This window comes from Orycteropus afer, unplaced genomic scaffold (assembly GCF_000298275.1).
Source record: "Orycteropus afer afer isolate SDZICR_OR568_19922 unplaced genomic scaffold, OryAfe1.0 scaffold00440, whole genome shotgun sequence".
NCBI classification, from domain to species: domain Eukaryota; kingdom Metazoa; phylum Chordata; class Mammalia; order Tubulidentata; family Orycteropodidae; genus Orycteropus; species Orycteropus afer.
The window spans coordinates 1,686,804-1,711,053 of NW_006922027.1; the positions used below are offsets into that span (position 1 = coordinate 1,686,804).

Below are 24,250 nucleotides of genomic sequence, written 5' to 3' on the forward strand. Positions count from 1 at the left end.
TACAGCAGTTCACATACACTTTGTCTCATGACATTGACTACAATTTACCACAATGCAACAGCTCCCCTCCCACTTCCTCCCGATAGTTACCTCTTCCCTGTGTCCATCCCTCCATACATTCCTGCCCCCTGAGCTGTCTCCCTGTGCATAAGCAGCCCTTTTTCTCCCATGATTGTTCTCTCCAAGGGTTGTATCTACCTCAGGTAAATGTTCATCTCATATGCCTGACTTTTGTTTGGCTGAAAGCCACAAGTGTGGGTTCAGTTCCAGACCTGAATGGTAGCTACGGGCCATAGTCTCAGTGGTTCCACCAGGCTCTATCAGACCAGTAAACTTGGTCCCCTCCTGTGGTGGTTATGTTTGTGTGCCAACTTGGCTAGGCCTGGTTGAGTGGCTAGGCAGCTGATGTAGTATTCCCCATGAGGAGACTGGTAATCAACTCCATGGTGGAATCTACTGGGAGCAGCTGCGTAGCTGCCTTTGGGTATGTGGTCTGCTTCCTGTATTTAAGGAGAAGCTTTGGGAATGATCTCTAGCATATGGCATGCTTGGACCCTGAACGTAGTCGTGTTGTTGCTCAGAAGCCTGCTATGGTCTGCCAACCTTGGAATATACAATGGAGTTAAGTTGGCCTACTGTGTGGTATGGTAACTTCGGGACTGTGCCATTTTACTTTTCAACCTTGGGATTTCTCAGCCTCAGCAGCCTGCAGCTGTCTAAGTGAAGAAATGCTTCTAGCCCCAGTGGACTGGGAGTGGGAGGCAGAGCTGGAACCCAAGGTTGAGGGGCTTTCACCTAGCCCTTAGAGCCTGGCACTTTGAACTTGGACTTAAAGCCTCCAAATTATAAGAATAAACTCCTGTTTGTTTAAGCCATCCCATTTGTGATATATTCTTGTCAGAGCAGCACTAGGTGACCAGAACAACCCCCTTCCTTTTTTTTCCAGATGATTTTGAGTTTTGTTCCACATTCTCCCTCTCTATCCAGGATCTCTCCTACATAGATCCCACTCCAAGTGGTTGACAGTGGTAGCTGGGCACCATCTAGTTCTTCTGGTCTCATAGTCATATAGACTGAGGATTGTGTGGTGTACCAGTTGCTAGTTCTAATTGTTTCCATGGATTTTTGGTTTTCTTCATTTTCTTTGCTCTGGACGAGGACCCATCATTGCATCTAGATGGTTGTTTGCAAGTTTTTAAGATCTCGGTCGCTGCTCGCCAAAGTAGGAGGTAGAACAGTGTTTTGTGTAATATGTTATGCCAGTTTTGCTTGATGTCCCCTGTGACTATGGTTCCGAGCCTACAGGTTCAACTACTCAGTCCCTCTGGGTAGCAGGCTAAGAAGTGACTACAACCTTGCCCCTTGTCAGCTCTACAATATACCTGGGAATTCAGATCATGTAAATAAACTTATAGGACCACTGTCTGCCTATCCTATATGTGGTCTTGGGTACACTTCCTGCTTCATAGACATACCTACTAGTTCAGCTTGTCCACCCATATATCCACCTGAACACCCATGTTTGCCTTCACTGACAGCACAGTACTGTATGTGCAAAAGTGTTCATCTTTGTTGTCTGTACTTCCCATTGTACCTCTCTATGTCTTTCTCTTCCTCAGTGCCACCATGTTGATCACTCACATTTTGTACATTGCACTTCTCTTCATCCAAATCAATATTTATCTCTACCTATTTAACAGTGTTTCCTAAACTCCCCTCCCACTCCTGATAACCAACAAAGAAAATTTCCTTCCATAGATAAACCTTTCCTTAACTTTTAAAATAACAGACTAATACAATGTTTGTCCTTTTGTGATTGACTTATTTCACTCATCATAATGTCCTCCAAGTTCATCCATATTATGTGGTGCTTTGCACATTCTACATTATTCTTTAGCATTGCGTAGTACTCCATTGTGTGTATGTACCATGGTTTGGTTATCCATTCCTCTGTTGATGGACACCTAGGTTGTTTCCATCTTTTGGCTATTGTAAATAGTGCTGCAATGAACATGGGTGTGCATATGTCTGCTTTTGTCAGCATCCAAAAATCAGTTGGATTCCTCTATACCAGCAAAGAGATTGCTGGAAAAGAAATAAGAAAATCAATGCAGTTTACAATAGCTACCAAAAAAAAAAAAAATACTTGGGACTAAATCTTACCAGGGACCCAAAGTCCTGTTCAAAGAAAACTATACAAAACTACTTCAAGAAACCAGAGGAGATCTACATAAATGGAGGAAAATTCCATGCTTGTGGATAGGAAGATTGAACATTGTGAAAATGTCAATTCTACACAAAGCAATCTATATATTCAATGCAATCCCAATCCAGATCCCATCAACATTTTTTAAGGATATGGAAAAACCAATCACTAACTTTATATGGAAAGGAAAGAGTCCTCGAATAAGCAAAGCGGTATTGAAGAACAACAACAAAGTAGGAGGTCTCACACTGCCAGATCTCAAAACCTGCTATACAACCACAGTAGTCAAAACTGCCTGGTTTTGGTACAATGACAGACACAAAGACCAATGGAATAGAATTGAGAACACAGAAATAGATCCATCAACCTATGGTCAGCTGATCTTTGACAAAGGGCAAAAATCCATTAAATGGGGAAGAGTGTTTAATATAGATGGTGCTGGCAAAACTGGAGATCCATTTGCAGAAAAATGAAACAAGATCTGTACCTTACACCATACACAAAAACTAACTCCAGATGGATCAAAGACTTAAATGTGAAATCTAAAACTATAGAGTTCCTCAAGGAAAAACTAGGAGCAAATTTTGGGGCCCTAATATATGGCATGGATAGACTATCAAGCGTAACCCAAAATGCATAAACAGCAGAAGAGAAACTAGATGATCGGGACCTAAATTCCCATAAACAGTAGTAGCCACAATATATAAAGAACTCCTACTAATTACATGTTACATACATAAAATGGAATATTACCCAGCCCGTATAAGTAATGAAGTCTTGATAGATGCTACAATATGGATGGAGCTTGAAGATATGCTGAGTGAAATAAGTCAATCACGAAAGGACAAATATTATATGACCTCGTTTATATAAAAAGATAAGAAAAGGCAAATGTATAGAGACCAGAGTTTATTAGTAGTGCAGTGCTGTGAATTGCTTAATATGGCCCTTCAAGCCATCATCCTTCATTTTGTGACGTATTATTAATCGTAGTCTCTATGCCTGTTTAAGGAGCTCTGGTAGCATAGTGCCTAAGGCACTTGACTGCTTACCAAAAGGCTGGTGATTCAAAACTTACCAGCCACTTCTCAGAAGGAAGGTTGGACGATCTACTTCCATAGTGATACTGCCTCGGAAACCCAAGGAGGGGTCGGTATGAGTCGGGTCCGACTTGAGGGCACATAACAACAACACGCCTGTTTAGGGTGGGAATCTGAGTCCTGCCTTGATAAGAGGTGTGACTCAAGTCACCACCCTTGGTTTCCTCAAGGGTATATATGTGAATGTTCTGGAAAAGTTTGCTCACTTGCTCCAATCCTGCATTTGGTTCATCATCATCTCACCCCTAGACTTGAGACAGCAGCCAGTCATCTGACCCGCCAGTTTCGGTTTGCTAGCCCCTGCAACCACATGAGTTGGGAGAATCCTCCAGACCTACCCATAGATTTGGGACTTGCCAGCCTGACAGTCTCCCAGCCTCTACCACCACATGAACTGTTTCCTTGGGAGTTTGTATGTCCTGTGAGACGTTACAGAGAAATACAGAACTCTAAGACAGGAGTGAGAGTAGTGAAGGGCAGAAGAGGAGTTGATTTCAGAGATGATGGAGTGGCACAGCAGTTTGGAAAGTTGGACATTGGGGTATGTTTAATCTCTGCCTCATAGGGACCAGCCTTGTGCTGATCCTTCTAAAATAAATTATTCAAGCAAGTGGTCCAGGGGTGAGTGGGAGGAGGGAAAGGGGCGTTAATGTTGATGTTTATTTTTTTTGGTAGCTACTGTAAAAGGAAGGTTGGGCAATATACTTCCGTAGTGATACTGCCTGGGAAACCCAAGGAGGAGTAGCTATGAGTCGGGTCCGATTCAACAGCACATAACAAAAACAACGTTGTATATGGTATTGATTTCCTTATTTCTTTTTCAGCAATTTCTTTGCTGATGTAGAGGAATCCAACTGATTTTTGGATGTTGATCTTACATCCTGCCACGATGCTAAATCTCTCAATTAGTTCCAGTAGATTTTTTTACCAAGTCTCTTGGGTTTTCTAGGTATAAGATCATATCATCAGCAAATAGGGATAGTTTGATTTCTTCCTTACCAATTTGGATGCCTTTGATTTCCGTTTCTTGCCTTTGGCTAGGACTTCCAGTACAGTGTTGAATACAAGTGGTGATAGCGGGCATCCTTGTCTAGTTCCTGTTTGTAAGAGGAATGGTTTCAGTCTCTCTCCATTGAGAATAACGTTGGCTGTTGGTTTTGCATAGATGCCCTTTATTATGTTGAGGAATTTCCCGTCTGTTCCTATTTTGCTGAGAGTTTTGATCAGGAATGGGTGTTGGATTTTATTAAATGCCTTTTCTACATCAATTGATAGGATCGTGTAGTTCTTTTCCTTTGTTTTATTTATGTGGTAGATGACGTTGATTGTTTTTCTAACATTGAACCATCCATGAATACCTGATATGAACCCCAGTTGGTCATAATGAATGATTTTCTTGATATGTTGTTGGAGTCTACTGGCTAGGATTTTGTTGAAGATTTTTGCATCTGTATTCATGAGGAATACTGGTCTGTAGTTTTCGTTTTGGGTGATGTCTTTGCCTGGTTTTGGTATCAAGGTTATGCTTGCTTCATAAAATGAGTAAGGGAGGATTTCATCCTTTTCTATGTTTTGGAATACTTTGAGTAGGATTGGTATCAGTTCTTCTCTGAATGTTTGGTAGAATTGTCCAGTGTAACCGTGTGGGCCAGGACTTTTTCTTGGGTATATACACAGGAAAGGAATTGCTGGGTCATAGGTTTAACTTTTTGAGGAACTGCCAGACTATTTTCTAAAGTAGCTTTACAATCCCAACAGTGAATGAGGGATTTCTGTTTTTACACATCCTAGCCAAAGTCTGTTCTCTGTCTTCATGATTATAGCTACTACAGTGTTAATGGGTATTATTGGAAGAAATAGGAAGACCTACTTCCTAAGACCAGCTAACAAACACTTTGTAAATCACAGTGAACCAATTCACAACTGATACAGGTGATGGGCCAGGACCAAAGTAGTATTTCATTCCATTGTGCATGGGGTCAGTGTGAGTCAGGGGCTACTACATGGCAGCTAACAACAAAATTGGGTGTGAAACGACATCTCACTGTGGTTTTGGTTTTCATTTCCTGATAACTACTGTTGTTGAGCATCGTTTTGTCTTTGGTTTTGGTGAGTTTGATGATGATATGTCTTGGTGATTTTCTTTTGGGGTCTATCCTATTTGGGGTTTGTTGGACTTCTTGAATGGATTTTTCTCATCTTTCCTTTTATTAGGAAATTCTCTTCCAACAAATCTTTAACTATTTTCCCTGTGGTGTTATTTCTCTCTTCCTGTTCTGGAATTCTGATTACACATAGGTTATTCCTCTTGATGGTATCCTCCATGAATCTTAGGCTTTCTTCATTTTGTTTTGATCTTTTTTTCTGATTGATCCCTTACGAAAATGGCATTAAGGTATTTGTCTTCGCTCTCACTAATTCTGTCTGCACTGATTAGATTCTGCTCCTTTGCCCAATCAATGTGTTATCTATTTCTGAAATTTTGGAATTAATCTTCTGGATTTCAATCTGTAGATTTTATATTATTTCTAATTTTTCATTTATATTGTCAGTTTGTTCTTTCACTGTCTTCCCAAATTGTTCTAAGGTTTTGTGTTTTCCTTAATATGGTCAGGTTTTCATTGATCTGTCTCTCAATCCATTGAGGGTACCTAAATATAATTCTTCTGAATTCCTTATCAGGGAGTTCCAATGCTGCTTCTTCCTCAGGGATGATTTCTGTATTTGTATTCTGGTCTCTTGTTTCTACTACTTTATCTTACTTCTTTATGTAGACGATGATGATCTGTTGTCCACAAGGCACTGTGATGTCGATGGAGGTTCCACTAAGATGGTGGTGTAGGCAGAAAGACTGCACAGACTCTCTTCAACAAAGAAAAGGAGAACCAATTAACACAAATACAGAAGATAACTCTGGACCACTGAGCCTTGAAGGGAAGGATATAGACGTGGACTAAACTCCTTCTAGCAGAAGAATTTGCATGAAAATATCAAAAACAGAGACATCAGGAGCTGCGGTCTGAAGCTACAGTCTGGCAGCGATCCTGATGGCACAGACAGCTTGGATATTGCTGAGTGGTGGTAGGACCTAAGACTTAATCTAAAAATCAACGCTGCTAGCCAGAGACTGCTCGGAGGACTGCTCTGGTGGCTGGAGAATAAAAGGGGAGGCAGCCAAGGGGATGGTGGGCTGAGCTGTGGACTTTTACCTATCCAGAGAGTGCAGCCATTTTGAATGTTTACAAGTGGCTTGACCATTTTGTATATTTAAAGCAACAGCATTCTCCCAGATTCCAGGGGCTTCAGAACAAGGTCCACTCATCAGTAACCCCAAGGACATTCCAAACTAGGATGACTGGGTGACTGGAAAGCAGAGTGGAAGACAGCAACAGTCCCCATACGACAGAACTACACCCTCACCTCCTGCAACTTTACTTATTGACTGAGAGCCACCACATCCTTCTCCACCAATGGGCCAAAGATAAAAAACCACCAAGAAGAGCCTAAATCACCCTTGGCTACTCTTCACAAACAGTTAACAGAGATCTGAATGCAACAACGCCACGATGTCTCAGAGACAACAGACCATTACAGTCCACACAAAGAAGCAAGATAAAGTGGTAGAAACAATAGATAACACATTGGAAGGGCAAAGGAGTAGAATTGATGCAAGGGAAGATAGAATTAATGAGATTGAAGACAAATACCTGAATACTTCTTTGGAAAGGGATCAACCAGAGAAAAGATCAAAACAAAATGAAGAAAGCCTAAGGTTCATGTGGGATACCATCAAAAGGAATAACCTACGTGTCATTGGAATTCCAGAACAGGAAGAGAAAAATAAAACCACTGAGAAAATTGTCCAAGCTTTGTTGGAGGAGAACTTTCCTGATATGATGAAAGATGAGAATATATCCATTCAGGAAGTCCAACAAACCCCAAACAGGATAGACCCCAAAAGAGAATCACCAAGACATATCGTCATCAAACACATCAAAACCAAAGACAAAGAAAGAATCCTGAAAGCAGGGGAAAAACAAAAAGTTACTTACAAGGACAACCAGCAAGAATAAGCTCTGATTTCTCAGCAGAAACCACGCAAGCAAGGAGGCAATGGGATGGTATATATAAAACCCTGAAAGAGAAATATGTTAACCAAGAATTATATACCCGGCAAAATTGTCCCTCAAATATGATGGTGAAATTAGGAGATTTCCATATAAGCAGAAACTAAGGGAATTTGTTAAAACAACACCAACCTTACAAGAGATAGTAAACAGAGTCATTTGAACAGAGATCTAAAAATAGCAAATAACAACCATCCATTAATACAAAAGATGACATAACCCAGAAACCACAGCTATGGACATATCCAAAGTAAAAGGAGCTTAAAAGATTGTAAAAAGGGAACCAGAGACATCAATTGGCAAGTGAGGACAACGACAAACCAAAAAGAGGGAAAAATACTGCGCAGTTACAGAACTTCTAAATGGTGAGGAAGTTAAGAGAGTTGCAAGATAGAATGGACTTTTGTAATGGACTTTTGTAACTGTTGTAATCTCAGGGAGAAAATTATAAATCACAGGGTAACCTCAAAAAAAAAAAAAAAAAAAGATAAACCTTCACATCACAATAAAAAAGAGGACAAGCACAAATATTCAGCAAATACTAAAAGAACAACAGCAAAGGAAATGATAACACAATTCGTAAACATAATGAGCCCAGCACAAAAAATAACATAGAACAAAGAAACCAGGGAAACCATGAAAAAACATATAACAAAATGACAGCAACCAATTCATACTTGTCAATAATTACACTGAATATTAATGGATGAAATGCACCACTCAAGAGATGGAGAGTTGCAGATTGGATCAGAAAACAAAACCCGTCAATACGCTGCCTACAATAGATACACTTTAGAGACAAAGACAGAATAGACTAAAAATCAAAAGTTGGAAAAAGATATATCAAGCAAATGGCAACCGTAAAAGAGCAGGAGTGGCAATATTAATTTCTGGTCAAATTGACTTTAAGACAAAAACCACCATACCGACAAGAAAGGGCGTTATATAATGATTAAAGGATCAATTGAACATGAAGATAGAACCATAATAAATATATATGGTTCCATGTGCACAGGAAAAGAATGTATATTGTGCTGTTGTTAGGTGAAATGCTCTGTAGATGTCTGTAAGGTCAAGTTGGTGGATTGTATTGTTTAGCTTTTCTGCATCTTTGTTGAGTTTCTTTTCAGTTCTATCTTTCAAAGAAAGTGGTGTATTAAAGTCGCCCACTATGACTTTGGAGTCCTCTATTTGACTTTTCAACTCTTTTAATGTCTGATTTATATATTTTGGGGCTCCTTCATTGGTTTCCACCTTTTTGGCTATTGTGAATAATGTTGCAATGAACATTGGTGTACAAGTCTCTGATTTTTTGCTTTCAGGTCTTTTGGGTATATACCTATGAGTAGAATTTCTGAGTCATATGTTAGTTCTCTTCTTACTTTTTTGAGGAACTGTGCCTCACTCATGTCCACAATGGCTGCCCCATTTTGCATCCCCACTAGCAATGGATAAGGGTTCCAGTTACTCCACATCCTCGCAATATTTATTTTCTGTTTTGTTTTTTTACCTTAGCTATCTTGGTGGGAGTGAAATGGTATCTCATTGTGGTTTTGATTTGCATTTCTCTGATGGCTAAGGATGCTGAACATCTTTTCATGTGGTCGGTGGCCATTTGAATGTTCTCCATTCAAGTCCTTTGCCAGTGTTATGATTGAGTTATTTGTCTTTTTGTTAAGTTGTCAAAGGTTTTTATACACACAGACACATACACACACATTTACGTAGTTTATTTATTTTGTCTTTTGCTGTTTGTTCTTTTCATCGATAATCTATGGTTTAAAGCTATGCCTGACAGCATAGCCACTAGCAAAAATGATTTGGAGGTCGCATATTCTGAACTCCTGTACTTCACACAAGACAAAGACAGAATTACCTTCAGCAGCCTAAGGCTTATTCCTATAAGACCAGACATGCCGTCACCCTCCGGCCTTTTACCAATTTTGACACCAGTTGTCCCTCTCATGGCACTCACTCCTTCTCTGCTGTGTTTGATAATTCATTGTAATGGCCACACACAACTCATGGACAATACTTATGATTGTGGATTTTATTAGGGAAATAACAGGCTACATTCAGGTTCAGGAACTCGCTCAGGATACAATTCTCAGATCAGGACAGTCTCCCCTATGCTATGCACTCAGGCACGCCTCTCTGGCCCTTGGTCTCTTGGCTTGGCCTCTGCCCTGCTTGGGCAAGTGTAACAAAGCTCTTTTAGGTCTGCCAATAGGTACACCTATGTGCACCCGACTCCGTCAGCAAACCTCCTGCCCGAAAGCACTCAGCTTTCTTGCTTTGTGGGCCAGAAAGCTCACCATTCTTACACCTTTTGGTTTCTCAGCCGGGTTGTCTCTGCCAAGGAGGTCTAGTGCAGGGATCTTGGGTCCAAGGACACACTCCAGTTCACCTCTAGCTCTTCTCTCTTGATGGCAGTGAGATATCACTTTCTGCCTCTAGGAAGGCTTGTTTTAACCCTGGTAGAGTGACAAAACTAACCAATCTCAGCATCAGAGTTCTGCACACTTTATTTGTGTGGTCCCACCCAGTAATCTGGTGGGAGTTAACAAAGACTATGGCTAGAAAAGCCATACTAAGTAATGCACTGAACCAACCATACCACTGATTGCTCTTCCAAGAATATTATGGGTTTAATTTGCACATTTAAGTCATTAATCTGTTTTGAATTTGTTCTCGTGTGTGGTTTGACGGATGGATAGTGTTTGATTTTTCTGCATGTGGAAATCCATTTCTTCCAGCACAATTTATTGAAATGACTCTACTTTTCCCATCAAATAGATTTAGTATCCTTCTCAAAAAATGTTGACCCTAGATGTTTAGGTTTGTTTCTAGATTCTTAATTCTATTCTATTGGTCTATGTGTCTGTTATACCAGTCACAGGCTGTTTTGATTACTGAGTCTTTCTACTTTGTTTTTCTCTTTCAACATTGTTTTAACTATTTGAGGCCTCTTGCCATTCCATATAAACATGAGGATTGATTTTTCTATTTCTCTAAAGAAGGCTGTTAGAATTTTGATCAGGATTCCATTGACTGTAGATTGCTTTGAGTGATATTGACATCTTAGCAATATTAAGTCTTCTAAGCAATGAACATGGAACACATTTTTATTTATTTAAGTTGTTTTTAATCTCTTTCAGCAGCGTTTTATAGTTTTCACTTTAAGTCATACTTCACATCCATGATTAGGTTTATTTCTAGGTATTTTAGATACTATTGTAAATAAATTGTTTCCTTTATTTCCCTTCCAGATTTCTCATTGCTGCTATATAGAAACTGAACTGATTTGTTTGTTGAAGTTGTACCTTGCAACTTTGCTGAATTCCTCTATTAGCACTAGAAATTTTCTTGTGAACTCTGGGATTTTCTATATATAAGAGCATATCATCCACAAATAGAGATAGTTTTACTTCTTTTCCAATCTACAAAAAAAAAAACAAAACTCACAGCTGTTGAGTTGGATCCAACTCATAGTGACCCCTCCTTGGGTTTCCGAGGCAGTATCACTATGGAAGTAGATGCCCAATCTTCCTTCTGAGGAGTGGCTGGTGAGTTTAAACCACCAGTCTTCTGGTTAGCAGTCAAATGCCTTAGGCTCAACGCCACCAGACCTCCCAAACCAAACTCACTACCATTGAGTCGTTTCCGACTCATAGCAACCCCTTCTTGGATTTCCGAGGAGGTATCTCTATGGAAATAAATTGCCCAGTCTTCCTTCTGAGGAGTGGCTGGTGGGTTTGAACCACCAGCCTTCTAGTTAGCAGTCAAGTGCCTTAGGCAGTATGCCACCATATTCCTTTTTCTTGTCTCATTGCTCTGAGTATTACTTGTAATACAATACTGAATAGAAAACATGAGAACAGGCACCCTTTTCCTGTTCCCATTAACAGCATTGTTTTTAATAGCTAAAAAAATGGGAGCAATCCAATATCCATCATTGAGGAATGGATAAACAAAACGTGATACAGTCATACAAGGGAATATTATGCAGCATTTAAAAGGAATGAAGTACTGTTAGTGGTACATCATGGATGAACCTTGAAACTTGCTAAGTGAAAGAAGCCAGACACAAAAAGCTACATAGGTATGATTCCATTTATATGAAATCTCCAGAATCAGCAAATCCAGAGACAGAAATTAAAGACAGAAAGTGGTTGCCAGGGGCTGGGGGACGGAGAATGAGGAATGACTGCTAATCAGTATGGAGTTTCTTTTGGGGGTGTTCTGGAATTAGGTAGTGGTGATAGGTGCACAATTATGTGGATATACAAAAGCCATGGAATTTCATACTTTAAATAAGAAAATTTTGTGATGTGAATTATATCTCAATAAAGAAAAAAAGCTCATGGTGAGTTCTCTAAGGTGCTCCTTTTCTGTCTTCATTCAGAAGGCCACTTTAGCGAGGTTTTACATTTTTATCAGTTAAGCACCTTTTTGTGTCATTTTTGAATGCTCTCAAATTCAAGTTGAAATTTTCCCCTCCACAGTAAGGTTGAGCCTGCAACACCCAGGTTAAATCATACAGGAACAGTGGGGAATACCTTTAGTGTATTGGTCTCTCAATTTTAACAGGTGCTATTTGAGAGGTTCCATGTTGTTGTTATGCACCGTTGAGTTGGCCCCAACTCATAGCGACCTCTCCTTGGGTTTTCGAGGCAGTATCACTACGGAAGTAGATTGCCCCATCTTCCTTCCGAGGAGTGGCTGGTGTGTTTGAATGGCCAGCCTTCTAGTTAGCAGGCCTTATGCACTATGCCACCAGAGCTCCCTGAGAAGTTCCATGATCAGATAAATTTAGAAAGTGCTGAGTTAAATGTATCTCTTAATTTTGGGCTATTAGTCTATTCTTGGGTAAATCCTACCACCCCCACACACTCAGAATACGTTTTTGTGGAACATACTCCGAAATTCTATGAGGGTTAAGTTACAACATTTAAAAAATCTTACTCTAACAGTTTTACTTATATGCACCAAATCCGTTTTTAAAAGTAACTTTTAATGCTTTTATTTTCTCCCAACTTTTCTTCCACCCCTCTTACTTTAAGAGGTCTTTATTTATCTAGATAAGTGGTTCTCAAAGTGTGGCTTGAGACCCTCAGAATCTCTGAAACCGTTTCAAGGGGTTAGTTAGGCCAGAACTATGTTCAGAATATCACTAAGATGTGCCTTTTTAACTGCCATTCTCCCATCAGAGTTCAGAGGAGTTTTCCGGAGGCTAAGTGATAGGAGACATCACAGACTGAATGTAGAAACAGAGGATCCAGCCATATTCTTAAGCAGACCTTTAGAGAGATTTTTAAAAGTAAAATAATGCCACTCAGAAAATATTTTTTTACTTTCTAAAATGTAGCAATCTGTTTTTCATAAACTGTGTTATTTATGTTACATATAATGGGTTTATTGATGTTTTCAATGAATTCATTCATAAATACTTTTAAAAAATACTTCTATATTTTAATTTCTAATTCCATAAATACTGATAGATAAAACCCACATAAACAAAAGTTTTCTTGGTCTTCCTGAGACCAAAAAGTTTAAAAACCACTGATGTAGATAATGTCAGCAGTTTATCAAGTTTGTACACTGAAGTTAGACTGATGTAATAATTACCTATACACCAAAATTGAGAACCTTAAGCTTTGTGTCTGGAGTGGTTTTATTTTATTGTGATTTGGATGAAGATTTACAGAGCAAATTCACTTTCCATACAGCAGTTCACATATACTTTGTCTCATGTCATTGACCACGGTTTACCACAATGCAACAGCTCCCCTCCCACTTCCTCCCCATATTACCTCTTCCCAGTATCCATCCCTCCATATACTCCTGTCCCATGAGCTGTCTCCCTGTACATAAGCAGCCCTTCTTTCTCCCATGATTGTTCTCTCCAAGGAGTGTATCTACTTGAGGTAAATGTTCAACTCATATGCCTGTATTTTGTTTGGCTGGAAACCACAGGTGTGGGTTCAATTCCAGACCTGAAGGGCAGGTAGGGGCCATAGTCTCAGTGGTTCTACCAGGCTCTATCGGACCAGCAAACCTGGTCACCCTGACCTTTGTTTTTTTTTTCCCCCTCCAAATGATTTTGAGTTTTGTTCCACATTGTTCTCGCTCTTTATCAAGGATCTCCTACATAGATCCCCTTCCAAGTGGATGACAGTGGTAGCCAGGCACCATCTAGTTCTTCTGGTCTCATAGTTGTATAGGCTGCAGATCGCATGGTGTACCAGTCCCTTGGACTAATTGTTTCCATGAATCTTTGGTTTTCTTCATTTTTCTTTGCTCTAGACAAGGAGAGACACATCGTTGCATCTACATAGCTGCTTGCAAGCTTTTAAGATCCCAGTCTCTAATCACCAAGGTAGGATGTGGAACAGTGTTTTGTGTAGTATGTTATGCCAGTTGAGCTTGATGTCCCCTGCGACTATGGTCTCAAGTCCACAGGTCCAACTACTTGCTCCCTCTGGGTAGCTGGCTGTGGCTTTGGCCAAGAAGTGACTACAGCCTTGTCCCTTGTCAGCTCTAGTATATACCTAGAAGTTCTTATAGAACATACACATATACTTGTAGAAACATTGTCTGCCTACCCTGTACATGGTCTTGGACACACTCCCTCCTGCATAGACATACCTAATAGTTAAGCCTGTCCACCCATCTATCCATCTGTATATCCATGTTTGCCTTCACTGACAACACAGTACTGTATGTGCAAAAGGGTTCATTGTTGTCTGTCCTTCACATGCACCTCTCTGTGTCTTCCTCTTCCTCAATGCCACTTTTGATCACTCACATTTGGTACTTTGCCCTTCTCTTCACCCAAATCAATACTTGTCTCTACCTATCTAACAGGAGCTCTGGTAGCATAGTGCCTAAGGCACTTGACTGGTAACCAGAAGGCTGGTGGTTCGAATCCCCCAGCCACTCCTCGGAAAGAAGGTTGGGCAAACTACTTCCATAGTGATACTGCCTTGGAAATCCAAGGAGTGGTCACTATGAGTCAGGTCTGAGTCGAAGGCACATAACAACAACAACAGCCTATTTAACAGTGTTCCCTCCCTTCCTCTCACACCCCTTGTAACCAATGAAGAAAATTTCCTTCCATGTATAAATCATTCCTTGACAATAATGGTCTAATACAATATTTTTCCTCCTGTGATTGTTTGTCTTTACTTTTGGTAAATTTGATTTTGCTATGTCTTGGTGATTTTCTTTTGAGGTCTATCATGTTTCAGGTTGTTGGACTTCTTGAATCTTCTTGAATGGATATCTTCTCATCTTTCATCATATTAGGGAAGGTCTCATCAAACAAATCTTGAACAATCTTCCCTTTCATTTTGTTTGTCTCTTCCCATTCTGGAATTCCAGTCACATCTAAGTTTTTCATCTTGATGGTCTGCCACATAAATCTTAGGCTATCTTCATTTTGTTTTGTTCTTTTGTTGATTGTTCCCTTTAAGCAGTATTGAGAGATTTGTCTTCATTCTCACTGTGGCAGTTAAATTTGTGTGTCAACTTGGCTGGGCCTGGTTGAGTGACTGGGCAGCTGTTGGTAGTATTCCCCATGATGAGACTGATAATCAACTGCATGGTGGAATCTACTGTGAGCAGCTGAGTAGCTGCCTTTTGGTATATGGTCTGCTTCCTGTATATAAGAAACAGCTTTGGGAATGGTCTCTAGCTTATGGCACACTTGAACCCTGCATGTAGCCATGTCCTTGTTCAGCAGCCTGCCATGCTTGGGACTTTCAATGGACTTGAATTAATGGCCTGCCCTGTGGTTTGGTGACATCGGGATTGTGCCAATTTATTTGTCGACATTGGGCTTGTTAGCCTCAGCAGCTAGTAGCTGCCTGAGTGAAGAGATGCCTCTAGCTTCAGTGGGCCGGGAGCAAGAGGCAGAACTGAAGCCCAAGGTTGAGGGGCTTTCTTACAGTGCCTAGAGCCTGGCACTTGGAACTCGGACTTCTAGCATCCTGAACTGTAAGAGAATAAACTCCTGATTGTTCATCCCATCCCATTTGTGGTATATTACTGTCAGAGTGGCACTAGGTAAACAACACTCACTAATTCTTTCTTTCAGTGATTTGATTCTACTTCTTTACCCATTTAATGTGTTACCTGTTTGTGAAATCTTAGTATTAGTTCTCTGGATTTCTATTGCTGTTTTTGTATTGTTTCTTATATTTCATTTATTTTGTTAGTTTATTCTTGTGTTGTTTTCCTAAATTCTTTTAGAATTTTGACTGTATTTTCCTTAATTTTGTTAGTGTTCTCCTTGATTTTGTCAATGTTTTCCTTGATCTGTCTCTCAATCCATTGAAGGTACCTTCATATAATTCTTTTAAATTCCTTATCAGATAGTTCCAATGTCACTTCTTCCTCAGGTAAGTTTTCTGGCTCTGTATTCTGGTCCATTGTTTGTACTACTTTACTTTTCTTCTTTGTGTGAACTGGGATTGTCAGTTGTCTTCGACACATTGTGTTTTTGCTATATTTTTATATTTAGTTGTTGATTGTATGTTGGTGTGATTTGCCCAGGATTTTTTTTTTTTTTCCCTTATTTTCTTTTGATATATGTGAGGAAGTGGAGTGGGTGTGGTACTCAGTGTTTAGGTACTCACCATCTGTTGCCTGGTGGTTGTGGATGAGAATGTGTGCACAGGTCTCTGTTTAGCTGCTTATGTAGAGCACTAGGTGGGTTGGGCTGGTATTGACCATTGTCTATTGATCAGTTTGTACAGAAGCATATAATGGTCTTCACCCAGTAATTGGAGCTGCAGGAGGTATAGATGTGGTTGGGTTGTACTAGCATGGTTCCTGTGTTCCACCAGGTGAGACAAAACACACACACACACAAATAACAACAAGAACAAAAACCACAAACAGCATAAACAAACAACAACAGCTACAAATACAAAAATAATAAATTAAAAGAAGGAAAAAAAGACCAAAGAAGGACAAAGAAGAGAGAGCAAGAAACAAAACATGTGGGAAGGAGATAAAAAGAGAAGAGAGCAAGAGGAAAACACAGTAAAGAAAATGCAAAAAGAAAACAAGGAGTGGGAAAAAATAAGAAAAGAAAGAAAAAAAGAAGGGGACCAGGAAAACAGAAAGCAAGCAAACAAAAAGAACCAGGGAAGTAAAAGAGGAAAACAAAAAAAAAAGAAGAAGAATGAAAGGAAAAAAAAAATTAATTATAGTAAATAAATAAATAAAATAAGAGCTTGGCACCTGAGCTGTATTCCTGCTGGCTAAGCAAGCATCAGAGAGCAGGGTACCTGGCCCTGGTAGTAGTTCCTGCGTACCCAGTATTCAACTGGGATTGGGCGCTTGGTCCCAGACAAGTTCCTGCTAAACCTGAAAAAAGTTCCTGCCGGCCCAGATGGTCATGGGAGCAAAATGCCTGATTCCACCAGGAATTCCTGAAAGACCAAAAAGCAGCCAGTACAGGTGTCTTGTCTCAGAAAAAGTTCCTGTTGTCTCAGAAGGCAGTTGAGCATAGAGCCACTGCTTCTAGAAAAAGTTCCTGCTGTCCCAAAAGGGGGTTTTGTGTAAGCCAGTTGAGAGCAAGGCAGCTGATCTCAGAACTTATTCTTGTCTACCGAGGGGCAACTGGGGGCAAGGTGCCCAGACCCATAAAAAATTTTTGCTGATCACAAAGGTGGTTGGTTATGAGCAAGGCACCTCATTCTAGAAAGTATTCCTGGTGGCTCAAAAAGTGTCTGTGGGCAGGGTATCTGGTTTGACACAAAATTCCTACTGTCTCAAAAGGTTACTGAAGGCAGGGCCACATTCCCAGAGAAAGTTCCTGCTGTTTCAAAAACTGGCTGGGTATAGGGTACCTGTTCTGAGAAAAAGTTCCTACTGGCTCCAAAGGTGGCTGAGACTAGGGCGTATAGTCCTGTGACCACTTCCTTCCTGCCCTGAAGTCAGCTGGTGGTTACTGGTCTGGGATGGAATTCCTGCTGGTCCAGAAGGTGAGTTGGGATGGGGGATGGCGACACTTCCGTTAACTGGGTACAAGGGGAATATCACAACTTTCTGGTCATCAGCCACCAGTGTGGTGTCCTCAGCAAATGGAGCTGATTATCAAGTTGCTGCCTGAATTGGAATTCCACTTAAAAATATTCAGAATGGCTATGCAATCAGGCCAGCTGACATTCCACAACTGTGTCTCCTTATTCACTATTTTTATTCAATTGCTTCTAGTAGTCGGTATATAATTCACATCTTTATTCTTCCCTTCAAAGCTCAGAGTTTCAGGATTATTTTTTGTATCTGTTTCAATTGGTTTCTCATTTCTTTATTGTAAAGGGTCTGTGTAGCTTGTCTGCCTATTCTGCCATCTTGCCAGAAGTCCTTAGTGAATTGATATAACACTGGATTTTAACACTGGGTTTTCAGTCTTGAGAAAGTTGATTCTGACTTTTGTTTCAAGGACCCCTGGTGGCACAGTGGTTAAGAGCTTGACTGTTAACTGAAAGGTTGGTGGTAAAAACCCACCAGTTGTTGTGTAGGATAAAGTTGTTCAGTTTGTGCTACTTTACTTTTCTTCTTTGTGTGAACTGGGGTTGTCAGTTGTCTTTGACACATTGTGTTGTTGCTATATTTTTATATTTAGTTGTTGATTATATGTTGGTGTGATTTGCCCAGGATTTTTTTTTTTTTTTTTTGCCCTTATTTTCTTTTGATATATGTGAAGGAGTGGAGTGGGTATGGTACTCAGTGAGTCTGCCTTGGGAACCTTGTGGAACAGTTCTACTCTGTCTTATAAGGTGGTACGAGTCAAAATCAACTCAATAGCAACAGGTTTTTGCACTTTTAAGTTCACGACATTTAAATATCTTTCAAAGGAAAATACCAAGTGATACTAAAATATTATCTCTGTTTGCATTTGCAGCTGGGGCTGGACTTAGAGGAACTAGAAGAAATAGAAGAGGATGCAGGCCTTGGTAATGGAGGCCTGGGAAGGCTGGCAGGTAATTACAGGCGCTAGTACAGGGAAAGAATGGTCCTCAGTGGATGGCTTGGCTGGTTAAGGGCTTGACTGTTAACTGAAAGGTTGGTGGTAAAAACCGACTAGTTGTTCTGTAGGTTGAAGATGTGAGTCTGCCTTGGAAACCTTGTGGAACAGTCCTACTCTGTCTTATAAGAGGGGTATGAGTCAAAAGCAACTCAACAGCAACAGGTTTTTGAACTTTTAAGTTCACAACATTTAGATACCTTTCAAAGGAAAATATTAAGTGATACTAAAATATTATCTCTGTTTGCATTTGCAAACATGGCAATATCAGGGGTGTTCCAGATGCTTAGCTCTGGGGTACATTGGCTCTTCCCAGAGTGGATGGGAGTGTTTCTCATATTGAAATGTTTGCCACTAGTGAAAACATGAAAGCAAAATACATATTCTCTGTTATACAAAGTACAATTCATAATTATCATTGAGATCAAGCTTGTCAAGCGAGGAGGGGTTCCAAATATGTCAACCACTTTCAGGGATCTAAAAGACAGTACTGTAAAACTTGCAAAAGCAGACAATTATGTAAGACAGGAATATGTCAGAAAAGGAAAACTCAAGTATTTTCCATGAAAACGAGCAATAGGAAAGTGGTAAGACTGCACTCTGTCAAAGGCAGAAATTTCACGAGACCCAGAAAAGCAAGACAGTCCCATCAAGTTCCAATTCTCACAGGTTTCAATGTAATTGAGAAGAAGGTAGATAGAAACACACACACACACACACACACACAATGCATAGTCACACCCATACCCCACATAATCCACACCACATACACATACCATATACACACTCATAGAGTCCACACTACACATATACATACACTACTTCACAACACACACATCACCACCACATAACCCACACTGCACACACCACATACCACACACATTGTACACATATATATATACCATACTAAACACACTACCACATAATCCATACCACACACCATACTACATACACTACTCACACACTACATATACACTACACACACCTTACACTATACCACATATATACTACACACACAGCCCACATGTACCACCACACACACCATATCTACCTCTCTCACAGGCAAACCATACTACACATACACATACACACTTTGTGAATACTTCCCAGCTCACAGCAAGCTTCCTATAAGAAACAGGTTGTCCTGAAATAGCAGAACTGTTCCAACTGGAGATAATCCTTCTGAACCTCTCTATTTGAAATATGGGGGGAGTTCACTTCCTTTTCATGAAACCTGAAGCTGACTGTAGTGACTACTGAATCTGTCCCTCTGTAGAGCAGATACCTGTATTAACATCTGGGCCTAGATCCTGCTGATTGTCTTTAATCTCAGCAGGCTCTTTGCCTTTGAATTTCCAGCCTGTTTCCTTGATTCCATGGCTACCCTGGGACTGGCAGCATATGGCTATGGAATCCGCTATGAGTTTGGGATTTTTAACCAGAAGATTGTCAATGGCTGGCAGGTGGGTGAGATTTTATTTCTTACTACTCCCTAGCTCCTACTCCCACAAGAAAACGAACAGGAACACTTTCAGTTTGGCCTTTTATGCTCTAAGCTCCTTCCTGGAGTGAGTATGTGCCAGTTACAGGCAACATGGAGGTAGGCCAGGGTCACACTGGCCCTATCTACTACACAAGTTTACCATACTTAACCTTTTGTTGGTGCTGCATGAAACTGTCAGTCTCTGGTCTGCTGTGTGAGTTCATTCCATGTGGTGTCTGGTAGGTCTGGTTGAGGATAGGATTAAGGAGAAGATCACCAGATGACTCCTTGCCACCATGTGGTGAGGTATCTCCTAGATACATGCTGGTGTTCCTGTGGGCCTGAATATGAAAAGAAGAGCAGTGCTTTGGGAGTTCACCATCTGTGGGGCAATTAACTTTTGAGAAGTTAGTTAGGAAAATGGTTATTGTAGATCTTGGATACTATTGGGTAGTTTAGAAAATAAACTACTGAGAAGGCCTAACAGAAGAGCAATGTGTGGTGGGTGAATGGGCAGCTCCTGGTGAGGGGATCAGGCCTCTCAGGCAGTCACAAAGTTGGAGGGATCATTTTGGGATTAGTTGTTTTTCACTGATAGGTCTTGACCACCTTATTTAGCTGTAGTTTGTTGCTAATAAAAACAAAACATGCTTTTCCAAAGGGCCAACTTGCCTTGCTGTCTGGCTCCTTATCCTATGGGGCCCCATCACCTCATTGGCATCAGGGAGTAGAGGCAAAATGTGGGCCCCAAATGATTCTTTTTTAATATAAGCTTTATTGATATAATTCACATACCATAAAATTCATCTCTTTAAAGTATGTAAATTTCATACTTTCAGTGTTTTTTAAAATATTCACAAGGTTGTACAGTCATCACTGTCTAATTCCAGAACATTTTTGTTACCCAAAAAGGAACCCTGTACTCATTTGCAGTCATATACCAGCCCCTGGCAACCACTACTGTGTGTTCTATGTCTTTGGACTTGCCTGTTCTAGACATTTCATACGAACAGTATCAGGAAGCATGGGGTCCTCTGTGACCAACTTCTTTTCTTGAGTGTTATGTTATCCAGGTTTATCCATGTTGTAGCATATATTAATACTTCCATCCTATTTATTGCCAAATTCAGGTGATTTTTCATGTCTTTTCAATGTAATACATTTTTCTGAATTTTACATGAGCTTGCTATTTTAATAGACCAGAATGTTATTTGCTTTCAATAGGCTTTAATTCTGTTTCAGTGTTGTTTGTAGTGTGGCCCCTGCCTTGATGCAGTCCATACAAGGACAAGTTGTGGGCTGACCCCAGAGGCTGCTCCCTTATCCAGGTCCCTCTCCTTCCTCCTCTAATGGTGGCCCCTTCTAGGTTGAAGAAGCTGATGACTGGCTGCGCTATGGCAACCCTTGGGAAAAAGCACGCCCTGAATACATGCTTCCTGTGCACTTTTATGGGAGAGTAGAGCACATGTCAGATGGAGTCAAGTGGCTGGACACACAGGTATTGAAACAAGAGTTCCTGAGTAGAAATATTGGCACCTGAGCAAGGGACACTCCATGCTTCATTTCTGGTTGATTGATTTCTTTTTGTGAGTGAGGAGATGCTTCTCTGGAGGACTAAACTCCAGGTAGCAGCATAGAAGAGGTTCTACCTCTCTACATTCCCATTTTCCTACACTTCCAAGGGAAACTTTCCAGAGGGGATGTGCAGAGCCAGGCAGAGAGAGTGTCCCCCTGAGGTTACATGCTCTGCCACTTAGCAAGGCTGTGTGTTGGGGTTGAGCCAAGCAGCCATGTGTGTTATTTGCTGCCTACTGGACATACCTCTATGTCCATGTTGTTGAATAGCAAGCAAAGTCATGTTCTCAGAGGTCTAAGGGTGGATACAACGTCTCCCCAGCGCTCACATGTGCTCTTTCTGTGTGGTCTGTGTGGCCCCCTACATTCAGTGACCTACTACAGTCATGCAGACTGAATGCTTTGAGCTCTGGGTGTGTGAGGGGCCCAGGTTGGTGCCCAGAATGGGGAGCAGGCCATCGTTCCCAGCCTAGAGTCCTGTGGTGGAGCAGGGTGGAAGATGGTAGTGGAAGTTGCAAGGGTGCAGATGCAGGAGAGGCCTGTTCAGTCCCAGAGCTGGAAGAGAGCACTTCCTGGTGGTTTCAGGGGTAGGGGACAGGAACAGCAATGTGAATGGGGATATTTGTGATGCATTTAAGCATCATTAGGACTCAGATATATGTGATGCAGGTAGGATGAGTGAAGTCAGGGCATGAGGCTGCTAGACTGTGGAAGTTGCATACATACGGAAGTGGTGGCCTTGTTTTTCTGGAATATGCGCTTTAACCAGAGTGCATGAGTCCAGGGCTGGCTGGAGCCATGAAATGGAGGTCTAAGTTGCTATGATAAGTTGTATTTCATTCGAAAAAGCAGAGAAAGTGACCTACGTTTTTGAGTGTGTGTGCTTGTAGAAGATGGCATGTCAGTGTTTGTGTGAGAGGGCAGGAGAAGGGAGGGCTGGAGGCTGGGGAGCTGATGGTACAGGACATGATGAGGCCTTCAACTCAGAGGGGTGATTGGGTAGGAGTGGAGGCATTGGCTTTGAGATATTTGCAGAGGACTTGTCATATGAGGGAGTAGAGAAGAGTTGGGCAGAGACAGCCAGGGAAAGATGATCCTCGACTTTTGGTCCTGGAAGCAACACTACAGATTTCTTTATAATTTCAGAATTGACATAGTTTCAAAGCCCACAGTTGTATTTATACGAACTACCATAAACATACATGGTGTAAATATGCCCCTAGGAGAATCCAGGGACTAGGTATGGTTTTGAGATTTTACCCTTCTCTTCCTGTGCCGATGTTCTTGACAGGTAAGAATGGGTGGCATCATGGAGACAGTGTGGTAGGCCCTGCTGATAGGGAACTAGCCCTGTGTTTTTTCTTGGGAATGAAGTGTGAGTAGTTGGTTTGGAGAATGCTGAGTTTTAGGGTCAAGGTGTCCACAGGATGAACATTTCCAGTAGACTTTGGAAATGTAGGTCAGAAAGAGAAGCCATCTACTGGAGAAGTTAATCAAGTCCTGAAATTGCTAAAGCTGAGTGTTGAGTGAGAAGAGAGAAAGCTTATGACCAACTTTGGGGACCACTTTTTTTTGGGAGGGCAAAGGACAAGGAGACTGGAACAGTGGTTGATGAGGTAGAGGGGAGCTGAGTGAATGCAACTCCAGACACTGAGAGAGAGGAAGGCAGGAGGTGTCTGTGATGTACATAGTGTAGAAGGTAATGCTCGAAAAGGTGAGTGTGGCTAGACTTTTAATTTGCTTGTGGCATTGGACAGACCTAGGCTCAGGCTACCTGATGGTGGGAGCCTGGACTGCACCCCAGGTTGTGGTATAGGGGAACTCAGCTGGCTTGTTTTGGTTAGGGGCAGATCATGTGCACTTCCAGCCATTAGAGGGCAAGAAGTTAGGCCTGACTGGGAAGTGAAAACATCTACATCAGTGGCAGGCACTGATGCCTGCCCATGGGGGCATTTTTGATGTGGAAGACAAGACCCTGGGTGTCTCCTGTGCAGGTGGTGCTGGCCATGCCCTACGATACACCGGTGCCAGGCTACAGGAACAACACTGTGAATACTATGCGGCTGTGGTCTGCCAAGGCGCCGAACGACTTCAAGCTCCATGACTGTACGTGCCTTCCCCCACCCCAAATCTGTCTGTCCCCACCTGTGTAGCTCACGCTGTGGGCTGGGTTCTGGACGCAGCACACTTTTCTCAGGGGTGCTTGGATCCCCAAGGAGAACACTAGTGGGCACCCTAGCCCAGCTGGGCTCCGAGCTGGTGAGGCTGGTGCTTGGTGAGCACCCAGAAAAGGCCAGGTCAGGGTCTGAGACCAGGTACAGCTTGCTCATTTCCACCACTTGCCCTGAGAAAGAAAGGAACCTGGAGCCATGTAGGTGGGGGCACTGTGTACAGTGTGGAGGCCTGTCCTTATAGCCACTAGAAAGGAAGGACAGGTGCCCCCTGAGGAGTAGGCAGTGAGATGAAGCAGAGCGGTTGTTGGGGGAGAGGGTTTTACTTGACTGGAGGTGTTCTATTCAGGAATGTGTGCTCTTAACACTTTTCACGTAAATTACTAGGAAGTATGTTTCTAAGGCTACATGGGGGTTGCTGGAAGGTGCTCCTGCACACTTATCCCACCTCTGTTTCTATCTAGTTAATGTGGGGGACTATATCGAGGCTGTCCTGGATCGGAACTTGGCTGAGAACATTTCCAGAGTTCTCTACCCAAACGACAAT

General features: G+C 41.5%; 1 protein-coding gene across 1 annotated transcript in view; it reads left to right on the top strand.

Moving 5' to 3' along the window:
• PYGB (glycogen phosphorylase B) overlaps nucleotides 1-24,250 on the top strand; it is a 143,856-nt gene that overhangs the window by 87,848 nt on the left and 31,758 nt on the right. The window contains exons 3-7 of the mRNA XM_007954176.2: nucleotides 18,352-18,430; nucleotides 19,834-19,937; nucleotides 21,324-21,455; nucleotides 23,527-23,638; nucleotides 24,168-24,250. Coding sequence (XP_007952367.1) covers nucleotides 18,352-18,430; nucleotides 19,834-19,937; nucleotides 21,324-21,455; nucleotides 23,527-23,638; nucleotides 24,168-24,250 — 510 coding nt within the window. The remainder of the gene's footprint in view (nucleotides 1-18,351; nucleotides 18,431-19,833; nucleotides 19,938-21,323; nucleotides 21,456-23,526; nucleotides 23,639-24,167) is intronic.